General features: G+C 42.7%; 1 protein-coding gene across 1 annotated transcript in view; it reads right to left on the minus strand.

The window, feature by feature from the left end:
- The window catches only part of Tnfsf8 (TNF superfamily member 8), a 28,072-nt gene extending 13,193 nt beyond the window's left edge, over positions 1–14,879 (minus strand). Inside the window, exons 1-2 of the mRNA XM_042678705.1 lie at positions 14,412–14,879; positions 2,494–2,536 (exon numbers count right to left, since the gene is read on the minus strand). Coding sequence (XP_042534639.1) covers positions 2,494–2,536; positions 14,412–14,606 — 238 coding nt within the window. The 5' untranslated portion in view covers positions 14,607–14,879. The remainder of the gene's footprint in view (positions 1–2,493; positions 2,537–14,411) is intronic.
- Between the last annotated feature and the right edge of the window lie 2,297 nt (positions 14,880–17,176).

Genomic DNA, 17,176 nt, shown 5'->3' on the forward strand with positions numbered 1-17,176 from the left:
CAGGGTTGGGGCTAAGAGAAACATAAAGGAAGGTCTTCAATGAAAACTTCACAGTTCCAGTAGGGAGTATTATTAGCGTAAAAAAGTCACCTGAGCCAGGCATTGGTGGTTCATGCCTGTAATCCTAGAATACTCAGCAGGCTTAGATCTGAGGACCACAGATCCAAGCCACCCCAGGCAGGAAAAATCTGTGAGATGTCTAGCTCCAATTAGCTATCAAAAGCTGACAAAGGAGCTGTGGCTCAAGAGGTAGAGTGTTTACCTTGAGCAGAAAAGCTCAGGACAGTGCCTAGGCCCTGAGTTCAAGCTCTAGGACTGGCCTTATTTTGTCTATTGTGTTCATTAAAACAAAACAACAATTTGATGTCGGTATAATTTGTGGAGGGGAAGGGGAAAAACAAGTCGCTTAAATAAGGATACAGGTGGACCTGTTGCAACAATGAGAAGTACAAGTTGTCATGTCGAAAACGAACTTTACAACTTGGGGGGGGGGGAGTATTGGGTGGGGGGGAAGAAGGAAGGGAAGGGAAAGGTAAACAAAGGAGGAGGCTACAATGCTTGATAAGAAATGTACTCACTATCTTGCCCATGTAATTGTAATCCCTCTGTACAGTATTTTCACAATTAAAAAAAATGACCATTGCAAAACAAAATAAAACAAAACAACATAACTGCTAAAAGCAAACCAGTTTAACTCCCACTCAATCCGTGTCAGCCTACTGTAAAAGAACATTTTAATACCAAATCGCATGGGAAGGAGATGTGCTCTCGAAGCTACATTAACTCTAACTGGCCATGGGAAAAAGTGACTGCTTTGCCTTCCCCACTACATTCCACTGTGGATTGATAGGAACAGAATCAATAGTTCATGCTTCTGTACTTAGCAATGTGTCGTGATTTAACTCAGGCATTTAACTCCAAAGCCTGTACTTCCTCTAGTTCAGAGATTGGCAAACTCTGGGCCTAGGAGCCAAAGCCAGTCTAGCACTTCATTTTGTAAATAAAGTCTTAGGGGGAAAACAGCCAAATCTACTCATTTGTGTGTCATCTGGCCACTTTATCATTGTAACAGCACAGTTGAGGGGGACGTTAAGAATTGTGTAAACTTAAAATATTTACTATCTGGGCCTTTACAGAAGAGTTTGTTTACCTCTGTATTTTGCCTTGCTCCTTTTTATGCTAATGTGATTGTCTACACAGCATCATGGGAATTGAGACCACATGCCAAGTGCTAAACAATTTCAGCCCAGATTGAGATATTGTTTACAAAGCTGCAATTGCTCATCTGTTCTGAAAGATGCAGAATATTTGCCTATTAGTCTCCCCTCAATTTTTTTTTTTTTTTTTTTTTTGAGTCCGGTTATGGGGTCTGAACTCTGGGCCTGGGCGCTGTCCCTCAGCTCTTCAGCTCAAGGCTAGCGCTCTACCACTTGAACCACAGTGCCACTTCCGGCTTTTTTCTTTTTTCTTATGTGGTGCTGAGGAATCGAACCCAGGGCCTCATGCATGCAAGGCAAGCGCTCTACCACTGAGCCACCTTCCCAGCCCTCCCCTCAATTTTTAAGCATGACAAAAATAGGTCAGGGGTATCTTGAAGTATATGTCAAATATTATGCTGTATCAAGGTCAGTGGGCCTAGGGTCCCCACTGTTCTGATATCTCTACTGTGGTACCTATGATGAGTCATTCTTTTCTCAGAGCTATCTGGTTATCCAGCTGGAGGTGGACATTCTTAGATGGAAAAGACACTGGATGAGAGCTGAGGACCCCAGGGGTTTAGTCCATAGGACCATGGGCAAGACAATTCTCTTTCTGTAAGTCTGATTTTTCCTCCTCTGAGCAAGGAAAATATTAGTCAGATGATCTCCAACTATTTTATTTTCAATGTTAACTGAACTTCTCCAATCACTCCCCTTGGGCTAACAGAGACAATCCACAAATAACTTTCAGTGACTGGTAATGTAGGAAGTAAGGAGGGTAGTCTTCTTTGACAGGTGTTCAACTTCATTGCGTATTTTGGCTATTACCATTATCCTGCTGGTTGCCATGCCAGTGAATTTCCACGTGAAGCCTTAATGCTTCCTCCAGTACCTTAGTGAGGTGAGTATGGTTATTCCCATTTTAAGAGATGGGGAACAAGGCTCTGAAGTTTGGAGTATAGAATCATGTATATGGTCATATAGAATCATTGCCCAGTTTAGGATTTCTAGCTGTTAATACAGTGCTGTTTTGTGTTCCTGTCAGTGTCCACACCGTGGCTCTGCTAGAAATATGTTGTTTCTTAGCAGGAGTGCTAATGGTTGGGCGGGGAGAGGAGGGGCCTGGTGTGTGGTGAAAGGTGATCAGGTGCTGCCTGGATGAATCAAGTGCATCCTGAGCAGGAACCACCTCCACCTCACTCCTCCTCATGTTGGACACAGTCATAAGAGCTTCTGGTTGGTAATGGCAAATCATACCTTATGACACATTTACTCTAAATTCTCAAGATCTTACCTCCTTTAAGGGGAACAGTGTCAGGTGGGCTGGGAATGGAGTCCTAGAAGCAAAGAGAGAAAAGAGCAGAATGAAGATGCCAGTTGGTTGAAGCAACTTGGTGTTTTTTTTTTTAATTTTCTGTTTGGTTCTTCTCAAGTACTACGTAATTTAGAATTCACTCTTCATCTGCCATTTAAATTTTAAAAATTAATTCCCTGGCCGGGCACCAGTGGCTCATGCCTATAGTCCTAGCTGCTCAGGAGGTTGAGAGCTGAGGATCATAGTTTGAAACCAGACCCAGGAAGGAAAGTCTGTGAGACTTTTATCTCTAATTAACCCTCAAAAAACAAAGTGAGTGGAGCTGTGGTTCAAGTGGTAGAATGCTAGCCTTGAGCAAAAATAGCTCACCATCAGCATCATTCATTGACTTAATTCACTGACAGGCTTTCTGCCCATTTTTCTTGACTACTCTGCATTTCACAGGCAGGAGACATGACCACCCAGCAAGTTCATGGATCTCAGGAAGCATGATTGGAATCCCCGCTTCTCAGTTCAGGGCTTTCCCTCCTCTATGTGTGTTATTTTTCTCCATGTAGTCAACATAAGATCAAGTGAAGTTTACAAATACGTGTAGGTTTTTTCCACATTTGATTCATCTGTGAAAATATGTTGTAAACATACCCAGAAGGTACATTTCTGTTTCTCCTGTGGTTGGAAATTCTGAATTAAGTGTATATATGCCAGGTATTGTGAAGATGTCATAAATATACTGGGTCCCTGCACTCACAGATTTATTACAAGTTGAGGTCTGAATAGTATATGAATATTTACAAATATAGAACATGAATAAGCATCAGTGTATATTATATATTCATACACTCACATTAGGTTTTACAATTATTTTTGCCATAGTAAATGTAAACATATATGTAATTTTTTTGCATAAATGGATAGATTGTCTGCCAAAGGAGGGGTCCCTGGGCTTGAGTGCCAATTGAAGGAGGATAAAGAGAGGTTTAGTTCAGGTGATTTGAATGGATTCAATGGAAGTGGAGAAGCACAATTCTCCTACCACAATAAATCCCTCAGCGGCTAACTTTCCTCCAGCTCCCTTCTTTCTCACATCAGCCATGGAGACACCTCTAGTGTGCTGCCATGAGGAGGGATCTTACTTACCATTTGACTTGTACTGGTTGGGATCTCCTGTAGCACACCGATTTGAGGTATTAACAAAGGGGGTGAGGGTTTACATGGGAAAATGGAACCTCTACCAAGCTTGAACTTGGCAGCTGCCCACATCTGACTTTATTAGTTCTCTATGAATGCTGAGGAACATCTGGAATTGGCCCTTTATTTTTTATATGTTTTTTATTGTAAAAATGCTGTATGGAGGGGTTACAGTTACATGAGCAAGATAATGAGTACATTTCCTATTGAGCATTGTTGCCTCCTCCTTTGTTTTCCCCCTACTATCCCTACCCCCCTGCCACCTCCCCACTGAAGTTGTAAAGTTCATTTTCAATATAGTGTTTTGTACATCTCATTGTTACAATGGGTCAACCTGTATCCTTACTTAAGCAATTTCCCCCCTTCCCCTCCCCAAATTAGGGAAGTGTATATACAAGATAAAGGGCACTGACATCAAATACAGTGAAAACAGGGATTATACTGTGGGGAAGGAACATACAAAGAAACAAAAAAATCACATGGAACATTATAAATACATTAGAAACAATAGCAAGAAAGAAAAAATATTTGTGTCCCTATCTTGGGGTTTATTTGGCTTAACATCATCTTATATGGTCATATGTACATAGCTTTTGATTGGCTCTTTATTTCATGATGCCCCAGAAGCTATGTTCTTTGCCTTCCATGGACATCCTGTCATCTGATGGATAGATCTCTTCCCTAGCCCAATGGGTTGTACTGGCTCCTGAGAGTCTCCCACAGACAGGCAGGCAGGCAGGCAGGCAGGCAGGTAGAGCAGCATCACCCTCATCTGAGCTGGGGGAGCGACACTTGCTCAGGGGAAAGGAGGTACCCTTGCTCTGGAAGTTTCTTTCCCCTCTCCTGCCATATCTGATGATTTTATTGCCTTAGTCAAAAGTTCTTAACCTACCAACAATGCTTTGCATTTGTGGTCAGTCAGCTAGGCATACAGTTTATTCAAAAAACCTGACATCCAGTTCCCTTTTGTGTTGCCTTTGTGAGATAACCATTAGCATTTCCAAAATTAACAAATACTTAATTTGCCACTGAACACGACTATGGATTAGTGTGATATATAAATGTACGTGGAAGAATACTGACTTTTAGTACTTACAGAAAGGCTTACATTAAAATGTGGCGCTAAGATCACTGAGCTCAGTAGTTGCTCAGGCCTATCTGGAGACAATGAGAAAATGCTAGAATTTGAGAAGCATCAGAGCCATCCAATAGCAGGTGATGGAGGATGGGGAGAGAGATAGGGAGAAACTGGAGAATCATTTATTTAGTACCTGCTTCGTGAGCACTTAGGTAGACACTGCATTAACCATTGGAATCAGTGCAGTGGGGGTAGTCATTAAGACCGTCATTTAAACGATACACTTAAATATATAATATGGCTGGTAGGTGTGGCAAGAGCTATGGAAGAAAACAGCGTGTTTTAGGACAGTGCTTCTCAATTTTTTAATGTCTGTATGGATCATCTGGAGCTCTTGTTAGTGTTCTGACTACTCAGTGGGTGTGAGTAGAGCTTGGTGTTTTGCATTTCTGACAAGCTCTCAAGTGACGTCAATACTCTTGGCCCACAGAACACCTTTGATCAGTAAGAGTGTAAGAGGTGATATCAGGAAGGAAGATTTGATGTATAGGCGCATCAGGGAAGAAATGACTCTCCGTCATTTAAGTGCTTTCCTGGTTTCCTAACTTTAGAGGGCATGTTCATAGCAAGGTATCTTGGCAACACAATGAATCCCGTTGTCAGACCTTTGACTTAGGGCTCAGGAAATTTGGGACAAAAGTGTTTCTATTTTTTGTTGTTGTCAGTTGTGGAGCTTAAACTCAGGGTCTGGGCACTGTTCCTGAGCTCTTATGCTCAAGGCTAGCACTCTACCACTTTGAGGCACAGTTCCACTTTGTGTTTTCTGGTGGTTAATTGGAGGTAAGTCTCACAGACTTTCTTGCCTGGGCTACCTTTGAACTGTGATCCTCAGATCTCAGCCTTTTGAGAAGCTAAGATTACAGCCGTGAGCCAACAGTGCCTGGCCTACAGGGTTTCTATTTTGAAGAGCATAAGGTTTCCACAATTTCCCCTGGATATCCATAGTAGACACCATTAGTCAAAGTCAGAGAGGAACCTAGACATCTTTCAGTTCACCAAACTAAATTTGTAAGAGAGGCAATCAAAGCACTAGTAAGAAAGTGGCTGGTCCTGGACAGAAATTATCCAGGGTACTTTTCTGCTGCCTCAGGAGAGATGATGTCTTCAGAAGCCAAGCACAGAACAGCTCCTCTTTCTCCCCTCCTCTTTCCACAACGCAGTCCTTGCCCTTGAGTGGGGGAGAAGTGGGATTTAAGGACAGGGGAACTGTCTAAATGTGTCAAATACCATGAGTGCAGACGTTATATCGAGTGCTCTCAATGAACTCCTTTTGCAAGGTGCCCAGGGTCTTGGAATTCTCTCCCAAATCTTGCCTGGAGATTTGGACCCTGAAGAAATGTGAACCAACTCCTTCAGTGACTTGGCTTTCAGTAAGTAATCCACAGGCTCAACCCTCCCAGGCTGTCATTGTCATTCTCAGCTCTCTTTGGTAGCTCAGGAAGTTCTACCTCCATGATGATCAACCTGCCACATGTTCTAAATCATACTTCCTCTTTCTTTTTCAGCATTTATGGCTGAAAAAGCATTTGGGCATCCCAACAATATTATTATTCTTTTGTGTATAGAGGGAAGAGTGGTCATGACCAGCTTATTTGTCCTCTGGCAAAAATGTCCCCTCTCGCAATCATCTTTACTACCTACAGGTGTTTTCTTCTTTTTTAGTGACTATGATTAGAAGAAGGCCAGTAATGCTTCTTCCGGTGGGTTGTTTCAGACAGAATGAGATGCTGTACATAACAGATTAGCTATAGCTTGAAAAATGATTGCTGTTTGGAGGACTACCTTGATCCTTATTATGTACTTAATCTGTCTAATACCTTTAAAGACTCAGTCTTTTCTCACAGCAATGACTGGAGAATAGTAACAATCAGCACCCACATTTGCTTTGGATATGAAATATTCTCTATGACTGAAAATGAGTCATCAAAGGCAACCATCCATCTTTGGGATATACCACAGGGAATTTCATATCCTTTTCCTTTCTGGCCTTGATTTTCTGACTCACAGTGGATGGAGGTCTCTATAAAATTTTCAAGCTAGCTTGCCCTGGATGGTATACATCTTTATAAGGATAAATCTTTACATGATTTATCTTATTTGGTCTTTAGGTAGTTCCCAAGAATTTGGAACTGGCTAAGACTTAGCAAACTAAATGATTACGAGCAGTCTCACAGGTGAAAAACAATAGAAGACAGACACAAATTCAGACCTGCGGGCTTCAAAGCAATGCTTTGCAAAGCCCTATTGTTGCCTCTCTAGAAGAGAGAAGGGGAAAAACTGGGCAGAAAGTTCTCCTGACACCCAATAGGAAAGGGAATGAAGGCCAGAGGAAATCCCCAGAGGAAGGGATTGGTGGACTTGTGAGAGTAGGGAGTGACTAGTTTGACTTAAAGCAGTGCTTCTCCAGCTTTCAAGGAGAGCCACTGCATTTCCTGGGGTCTAGGATGGGGTCTCAGGTTTTGCAGTTCTGATGAGTATCTGTGTGACTAGCATTGCTGGGCCATGGGCCACATTTTGAGCAGCAAGGGGTTAATGATATCACTCAATAGACAAGCGAGAACACCTTGATCTAGAGCATGACTACAAAGTTGAATGTAGACTTGGACTGAGACATGGGTTTAGAAATTCTTTCTGGTCTGAAGATGGAGTTGGTGCCTTGCTACCTCAGCTTCCTCAGCTTCCTCTTGGTTGCTATCTAGCTCTGCTTAGTGATAATCCCCTGGACCCACTGTGTTTAGGGTCTTCACCTGAGTTTGCCATCCTTTAGGTAGTGCCTCGCTTCCCTGTTTTGTTATACTTGGAATACTCAGTCCCACCTTTCCTTGTCACTGTTCTGTCAAGGGAGAATTCATCTCGGCAAAGAAATGCAGCTAACTAGTGTTGAAGGAAGGATAGAATTAGGTCTTCCATCCTTTTCCAACCCTCAGTGCATTAACTATTAAAATGAGGATCACCAAGAAAAGCTGAAATTGTAGAAGGAAGGACATTTATATCTTCAAAGTATCAGCCCCCAGATTACATAGTAAATAGTAATACAAATTTAAAAGTATTTTGTAAAACAGGTAGCTTGTGGCTACTACCACAATCAAATTGTTAAACATACCTCCATCGAAACTGGATCAACCTGACCCGAGGTCCTAGCTGCGTTATAATAAGTACAAAACGCTATTTTCACCAACACAAAGTTTCATGATCATGAATAAGCACTAAGAGACATCCAGATCATGAACTATTCTACAAGAGAATTAACCTGTGCCCCTTAAAAGAGGCCAGTGTCATCAAAAGTAAATAACAAAAAGCAGGGAGATTGGGAGATCTAGGTTTCTCAGATTTTAATGGGCTTCACCAATCCTTTAGGGAGCTTAGTACAATGCAGATCTTAATTGAGTAGCTCCGGGTTGGGCCCTGAGACTCTGCATTTCTAAAAGCTCCCAGGACTATCCTTTAAATAGCAGCTTTCTAGATGAAAACAAGCATAATCACCACACATAATGCAGCTTGGCTCTGATTGGATTCTGAGTTCCCAAACAAAGTAAAATGAAACAGCTGTGGAAGACATCTTTGAGTGAATAGAGAAATTGAAATATGGACTGTATATGATCAGGTGACATTCCAGAGTCAACCTGAACCCTCTTGGCTTGGTGACAGCACTGTAGTTAGGTATGAGATGGACACTAAGGGGTGTGTGGGTGGAAGGTTACACTGTCTGCAGCTTCCATATACTTACACCTGAGAGAGTGCAAATGTGGTCAAATGTTGCCACTTGGACCCTGGAGGAGAAAGGATATATTCACATTCGCCTTTTGAAATTTTTCAGAAGCTTAGCTGACATTCTAGTTCTTCTATAAACACCTCCAGTGCCCAAACAGAAACTACCTCCCTCCTCTAGTCTGTACTGTTCTGCGCAGAGCCAAAACTCTTGGACTTTATATAGTTAACTTGGCAGAGAGATACGGTTCTTGTGGCCAAGTGGGTACTCTTCTGACTGACCAGCATAAGGTTTGCTCCTCCTGGTATCCTGAGATTTGTTTGTGTTTCATTCTTAAATGGAATGAATTTCACATGTAATGAGTTACTTGGGAAGAGGAAAACATCATGGTGTATTTCAACTCACTTCTTCTATGTGTTAGCTCTGAGCTTAAAAACAGCCTTCAGAAAAACACCCCCCTGTTCCTACCAAGAATCACTGCTCGGGGATGGGAGCTCAGTTTCACTGTGAGTGTGGAGAAAGAGAACTGGGAGGATATCAAGTTGTTTTTAAATGATTTATTTTTGCTTATAAAGAGAAGGGAGGGGCAGCGGCTTCCTCTTTTCTTTCTAGAAATGGTGTGCACTCCTTGTTCTAAATTTTCTGGAAGGTTATCATTTACATTCTTGCCAGGAGCTGGGCTACTTCACTCTCCTGGTTTAGGAAAGATGTCTCGAAGGTTTGGTCTAAGGCTCCCTTGAAATGTAACCAGGAGAAATTTAGGGGCCTGTCTCTTATAAATTCATTTTTCTTCTGAGGAGAGAAGAGAACTTCTATTGTTCATTCACATTTGCCTTGCTGTGTATATATTGTGTGATATTTTATCTTGATCTTGTAGTTTTTCACAGGCTGCCTAGAGCTTATACCCATTTTTTTCTTCCCATTTAGAAGGGTATCTTTGTTGAGGGAACTTTTCCTTCCTCAAGAGTATAGTGCTACAAAGGACTGTGGATGTAGTTCAGTGTAGAGTGCTTGCCTAGCATAAACAAAGGCCCTGGGTTCAATCCCCACCACTGTAAAAATGAGCAGAATACCAGGCAAGGTGGCTTATACCTTTAGTCACAGCCAACAAAATCCCATGTCATAGGAAAACCTGAGAATGGTTGTATGTATCTGTCATCCAAGTTCTTTGGGAATGTAGGTGGCAGGGTCAAGGTGTAAAGCTGGCCAGAGCAAAAACTCAAGCCCCTATACGAAAAACAAACCAAGTATAAAAGATCTAGGGGTATGGCTAGAATAGTAGCAGACTTGCCTGGTAAGTACAAAGCCCAGTTTACTATCATCAAAGAAAGAAAGAGAAGAAATTTAGATTTAGTTAGGTGCAGTGACCGCACCTTCCCATAGCCCCAGCTCTTGGAAGGCAAAGGCAGGAGGTGCGAATATAAAGTTCTGCCTTTGTTGCAAAGTGAGACCCTGTCTCCAAAACACCCCAAAATAGCAAAAGCAAAAAAAACAAGAGCACATGAGTACGATCCGTTTGCAAACACATTGACATCGTTATTCAAGTGAATATACATTTTCTATTCCCACCTCTAAGAATTTATTCTACAGATCTACTTGTAGATATGCACTGAGGACAAAAATCTAGAGTGAATTATAAATGTCTCACCCTATGCACAGAGAAAAGAAGTTATGAAGCCTTAGAATACTGTGTGACTCTTAGCTGTGCGCTGGTGGCTCACACCTGTAATCCTAGCTACTCAGAAGGTTGAGATCTGAGGATCACAGTTCAAAGCCAGCCCAGGCAGGAAAACCCATGAGACTCTTATCTCCAATAAACCATTAGAAAACTGGATGGGACACTGTGGCTCAAGTGGTATAATGCTCACTGTGAGCTGAAGAGCTGAGGGACAGTGCCCAGGCCCAGAGTTCAAGCCCCACAACCAACAAAACTTAAAAAATAATAAAATAAAATACTGTGTGACTCTTTAAGAGAAAGAAGCTGTTTCTACATTTAGACACAGAAGGATCTTTTAAGATACACCATCAAGTACACAAAGCAAAGAACTAAGGTTCTCATATTATGTTGTGTGGATTATGAATTTGTGGCTGCTCTGATTTATGGAAGGACTCATGACAATCTATTCATAGTGGCCATCTCAGCAAAGAAGGATTGTTGTTTGGGCATATGTGAGAGATTTCTACCTTTCTTTTATTTGTTGGCTCTTACCCTAAACATAAAATATAAAATATAAGTATATATCTTTATCTCTATGTCTACATAGATAGATAGATAGATAGATAGATAGATAGATAGATAGATAGATAGATAGATAGATAGATGAGTAGGTAGATAGGTAGATAGAGTGTCCTGCGGCTCTAACTCAGGGCCAGGGCACTGTCCTTGAGCTGTTTTGCTCTAGGCTAGTGCTCTTCCATTTGAGCCACAGCTCTGATTCTAGCATTTTGGTGATTAATGGGAGATAAGAGTCTCATTGACTTTCCTGCCCCTTCTGGCTTTTTAAATTGCAGTTTGCAGATCTCAGCCTCCTAAGTAGGTATGGGTCCTAAGTAAGTATGGGTCTGAGCCACTGGTATCTGGCTAGAATATTTTATCATGACTATACTGTTTTAAATGTAAATTTAACAAAATCAACCACCAAGGAGATTTTAATGCCTACTAGAGAGTTCCACAAGCAGTGCAAAAGCAGGCATATTATTGGTTTTGTACAGTGATATATACCCAGTGCTTAGAACAATGCCCTGAACATAGCAGATTTTTCAATAAATATTTAGTTTGAACCCTAAATATTTTTGTCTCCCCCATTGAGTTTGACCTTGTTAATTCATCTTCAAGTTAAATCACAAAGCCATGGTGGTTGATTTTCCGATGTGCCCTCCATGTCATTCCTCACAATGCCACCGGCCAGAATCATCTGCTTTCCTCTTCTTTTTTTAATCCATTTGAAATCATTCACCTTTCTGAAGCTGACTCGAAACTCCAGTATCCAGTGAAGGTTTTTCCTTCTTTTTGCATAAATAATTCTAAACTTTAATCTTGCTTTCTTTTTTTATTGTAAAGATACTATACAGAGGGGTTACAGTTACATGAGTAAGGTAATGAGTACATTTCCTAAAGCATTTTTACCTCCTCGTTTATTTTTCCCCTACCATCCCTTCCCTCCCCACATTCCCAACTCCTCCCTCCCCTCCAAAGTTGTAAAGTTCATTTTCAACATAGTGAAGGTTTTTCTTAAACCTCCCGGGAAAATACTCTCTCCTTCATTTGTAGTCACATAGCGGTCTTATATATGGCAGGAAATCCCTCATGGTTCTCTATCCCTGTCCTTGTCACACATGAGGAATGCTGTGTGGTCATCAGCTCATTCCATTTTCTATTTAAATTTACAAGGTTATCTTTATGTAGTTGTACAAAAGGGATTCAGCATGTTGGTTATGAGTACAATGCATCTTGATCAGTAACACTTATTCCCATTCCTTATTTATTTATTTATTTACTTATTTTGTTGGTCGTGGGGCCTGAACTCTGGGCCTGGGCGCTGTTCCTCAGCTCTTCAGCTCAAGGCTAATGTTCTACCACTTGAGCCACAGCACCACTTCTGACTTTTTCTGCTTATGTGGTACTGAGAAATTGAACTCAGGGCCTCGTGCATGTGAGGCAAACACTCTACCACTGAGCCACTTTCCCAGCCCCTCCCAGTCTCTCTTTAATAACAGGATGTTCCTTGGATACTCCTCTTGCAGCCTTCCTCAGGTTGAGCCTCTTTCTTCTGCCCAAGCCCCACCTGGTTCCAAATAGATCTCCAGCCCCGCTTCTTATCAAATGTTTCCTTGATAATCCAGGCTCAGGGGAATTACACTTCCCTAGCTCTTACCACAATTTAACACCTGAGCACCATGTTTGAAATGATTGGCATTAGACAGTTGCTGCTTAATTTTGCAACTATTAATGTTGCAGACTTTGCTTGTAAGCAAGTGCCTGATAGTTTATGCACTAAAGAAAACAGAGCAAAGCATAGCATAGAGTCAGATTGTAAGAGCATCTTTCCATATCCAACATGAAGGGGGTAAGCAAGTGAAGGAAAGGGATTCCCCAGGATATGAAGCTCCTTAGGGAAGGACAGGGACCAGATTTTCTATGCTTCTGTGACTAGCTGTATTGGCAAAGAGAAAGCTGTTCTCAATAAGCAACTACACAATCTCTACTCAAATGCTTGCTCTAAGTAGCTTAGTTCAAGCCTGCTCCTCTTTCATTTATAGAAAGATCCAGTCCAGCACTTTCAATTCCAGGTTTGAATCTGAGGACCACTGTAGCTTAGTATAGAACCCCAGCACCCTCTTTCCAACTTCTGGCTTTCTCTCCTGAACCCAGCAACTTTAACCGCATCCCATCCTTCAACTAAGAATGTCTGAAAGGCTACTTCAGCTTCTTTTCCTCTGGCCATTACTACATAATAACAAACACATCTCTGGCTCACTCCAAATGACAATCTCAGAAGTTGTGGAGTCTACAAGTGCCCTAGAATGTGTCTGGACTTATTTTTAGTGAGGTGAACATGAGCCCATTCAACAACAGCTTGTACAAATTCTAAATCAAATGTACCATCTAAATCAAACGTGAGTTGCCCCCTTCTTTCATTTTTATGGAGAGCTGAGCTTTCAAGGCTCTGTTGAAATTTCAGGGCCTGATGACATTCCAGAAATAGCTATCAAAGCTTCCAAAAGCCTACTTAATTTCAGCAATTGATAAATAGCAGAATATTTGCCTGAAGACAGCAGAAGGAAAACCAGAACAAATTCTCCAGGATTACAGTACATGGAAAGTGAGGGATACAAAACATGAGCAGAAAAAACATCCTCACATTGGCAGGATGTTGTGTTGTATGATGGGTGGTTTTTACATTACCCAGATCACTAAATACTTCATTAAAAAAAAAAGCCATATGCCATCCAGTGCAGTGTTTTCTATACAATCTGTCCTGTGGATGCCCTTCCCATAGCCATTTTTTGAGCTAGGAGGAAGCTTTCTCCATGACTTCACTGCTTTCAGAAGCAAATCTCACCATTGACTATCTAAAAAATAAAAGTAAATCTCCTCCATAGCTTAACCCAGCACAGTGTGCATCCCAAAACTGCTTAGTATTCTGAGGTGTTTCTGAGGTCACAGGTAGAAAACATCTCTGCTCCCTGCCTGTCTGCTCGCTGTTTCTTTGTGACTCTGGCTCTTCAAACAGCAGCTGGTGAGGAAGCTTTCAATTTCTTTTGTGGTTTTTAATGGTGAAATACCCAACGCTGTGAGAAAGCCTGGCAGCCTGGCCGCCGCTCACTTGCCTCGTTACCTTCTAGATCCGGGGCTTCTGAAGTTACAAAACAAACACAGCTAACAGCAAATGAACTCGGCAATGAATGAGGCTTCAGAAACCTCCGTACGACCTGGGTGAAGAGCATGGAAACCCAGGATCCAACCAGAAGGTCTTCAAGACTCGGTAGCAATTCTTGCAGATAAGCTGTCAGGGTTCCCTGTTACTTTCCTCCCGTATACTATCAGTAGCTGGCTTGGCAGGGTTTAAATCTTAATTTCTCAAGGCTGAAAGTTCCCCTCTACTCTTTTGGCTCCTGTAGAACTGGAAAGTTTTGAGACGATGGTCCAATAATATTCTCTTCCCAAATCCAAATGATTTCAGAAAGTTAGTTCCTGTTTCTTCTCTCTCTCTTTCTCTCTCTCTTACATGACAAGTCTATATATATCATTCTATTTATTTTCATTTTAAAGTCTGCTCCCAGCTATGGTATTTGTTTGCCCTCGGAGCTGAAGCTGAGAGTAAACCAGGGAGGAAAAGCCAAGAAGAGATGTGCACTCACCGTCCTCTGTACCACTAGCACCATGATGGTTGCCACTGTGACGACCAGACACAGAACCAGCACGGCTGTGGTGAGGTAGAAGTAGCTGCGGCTTGTGGCTCCCCAGTGGCCGGCCACGGAGCCAGGTGGCACCTGCATGGCTGGCTGAGAGGAAGGGGTCCTGCGGAAGGGTGCTCGCTGCAGCCCGGGCTCCATGCTTTATATAGGCAGCCCCGCATCACACCTTATCTCTCTCCTCATCAGATTCGGTTCTGGGCCCATCTCAGTTCCAAGGATTTTCCCCATGCATCCTGGATCATGTGACTTGGAAAAAAACCTTCACCCTCTGCTTGGCGGAGCAACCCTTTTCTGGGGGTGTGAGGCAAAAGGAGGCAGCAAGGGTGGGGGAGAGGTTCATTTTTCATCTGCCAGAATTTGATTTGAGTGCAGAGAAACAGGGAAGGTGGCTGATGTCAGAGGACACGCGTAGGAAAACGACAGTTCCCCGTGTGTGTGTGTGTGTGTGTGTGTGTGTGTGTGTGTGTGTGTGTGTGTGTGTGTATGCGTGTATGCGCGTGTGTGTGTGTGCGCGTGCATGAAGCTACTTCTGTTTCGGTTTAGACTCAGTCACAAAACTCCTTCCTGCCCAGAGCCTACACATTGCATTCAGGAGGCCTAGGGCTCAGGGGACCTGGTGGATGAAGTTACTTATCTGGGTTTGGGTGAGGCTACATTCTCTGGACCACAGTAGATTTGACAAGTTGTTTGAGAATAATCCCTTCTTAAAACTGGAAATGCCATCCATTCTCTGGGTAGGCAAAGCCCACAAATGCCAAGATATATTAAAAGGGAAAGAGACTGGCATTATGAAATTGGGGATAAGAGGATACAGGGGAAGAGGGCAGGAATCTGGAAATCCAGTGCTTTTAAAATCTGCAGTTTTACACATTGTTTCTATTAAACGCTTTTGAGAATCTGATTTGCCTTAACACTCATGAAAAGGGGAAGGAATTAGCCTGGAGGGTGGGGTGGGGAGGTGGTATGCAGTGAACTGTCTGTGGGGTGTTGTGTGGGGGATGTTATATGGGGTTGGTGTTCATGTGATGTGATGTTGGTGGTTTGTGATGGTTTGTGTGTGCATGTGACTGTTAGAATTGAATCACCATTTTCAGACTCAGTCCTGGGCATGTACAAACACACAATTCCACTCCACCCTCATCTCTACCTTCATTTCTATTCTCCCTGACAGGCTGCATTTCTTCCAAGGGAAAAAGGCTCAGCAAGGATAAATATACACCTCTCAATCAAAGCTGCCAGTGTTATTGATGATAGAACATGGCTGTATCAACCATCCTGGCCAGCCCCCAAACCTACATGAAATCTTTTCTTCTGTACTCCACAGAAAGGCTGAACAGCTGAGAGGCTGTCTTAGCTTTTCCCTGTTTTTGTTTTGTATTGAATAGGTCACCATGGCCCTTGTGTTACAGTCATCCTAAAGATCAAGGAGATGATGTAAGAGTGCTTCATGAATGGGAATAGACTTGGCAGCTTCTGTTGGACAATTCCAGTTAAACATCCCAAAGTGGTCCCCTGGGCCACAGCTGGAATTCAAATATAGTAAGTGGATTGCCTGGGACCCAGAGCTGAGTCACATCTGTGGTGACTAACGGTCTCTGTTCAAACATGGTTTGAAGTAGTGATCACTGCCTAGAGAAATGTTCATTTGTTATCATCCTAAAGGCTGCCCATCATCGGGATCCTTCCCTTTAAGCTTTCTGGTTTCAGTCTGTCATTGTGAGCCACTGAAGATTCCAGGATCCCCTGAGAGAATGAATGCCCTGGATCCTGAGCCATGCTCAGATTTAGGTCATTGATGTCCTCATGGAGACCCCCTAGCTTCTGAGCATCTCCTGAATTAGTTTGGACTTTGGAGTCAGTCTAGATATCCTTCCTAGTGATGTGACAAGATCATAAATCCTGTTGTAAGAAGAGGGGGTTGGAGACGAATTGATGAATTGTGTTCTTGGCTTTCATAAGTGGTGAATTTATAGTCAAGGTAGCTGAAATCCCCTGTACCCAAGCTGGGCTTGTTTTTTGAAGATGTGCATTCACTCAGCCAGGTTGTGGGGGTGAGAGGGAGGCAAGCCTGGGTGTGGGGTGGGGGGGTGTGTACCTGGTTGATGGAGGTCTGGTGGGTATGGACACTGAGTGGGTGGCAGGGATCTGCAGAACTCTCATCTGCCCAGAGCTGCTGAGAACAGGCTGCCTCCTCGGCCCTCTCTGTTTAGTCACTTTGATCAAAGTGGAAAACTTCTGATAGTTGAATGGAAGCTGTGGGTGTTGAAAAATAAAAAGGTTTTGCTTGAAGTTAGGTCTTCCTGAAGGCCTGTGGGGCTGAGAAGGGCAGTGGAAAAAAATGTTTGTCTTACAGTTACTCGTTTTGCATACAGTACAATGTCCTGGGAGGGAAGGCTGACACGGGGGAAAATCACCCCTTGCTCTTACTCAGAACCTTCTCAACAGTTGAGATTTTTCAGATCGGGCTCTAGTGTTTTGTGGGTCTAATTCTACTCCTTTTGCCATGGCACGCCTCTATTCACAAGCCTTCAAGGGCTCCCTCCTTCCTACTCCCATTATTGTAAACTGGACTCAGCATTCCACACGCAGTGCTCATTCCTTTCTCTCTTCTCTCCAAGACACCCCATGTGCCAAATGGACAGAGTCTTTGTAGTTTCTTGTGATGTGACTTACAAACTTGCTGGAAGCAAACTGCCCAGGGAGGAGGG

Source organism: Dipodomys spectabilis, unplaced genomic scaffold (genome assembly GCF_019054845.1).
Source record: "Dipodomys spectabilis isolate Male_0828 unplaced genomic scaffold, ASM1905484v1 ptg000046l, whole genome shotgun sequence".
Lineage (NCBI taxonomy): Eukaryota > Metazoa > Chordata > Mammalia > Rodentia > Heteromyidae > Dipodomys > Dipodomys spectabilis.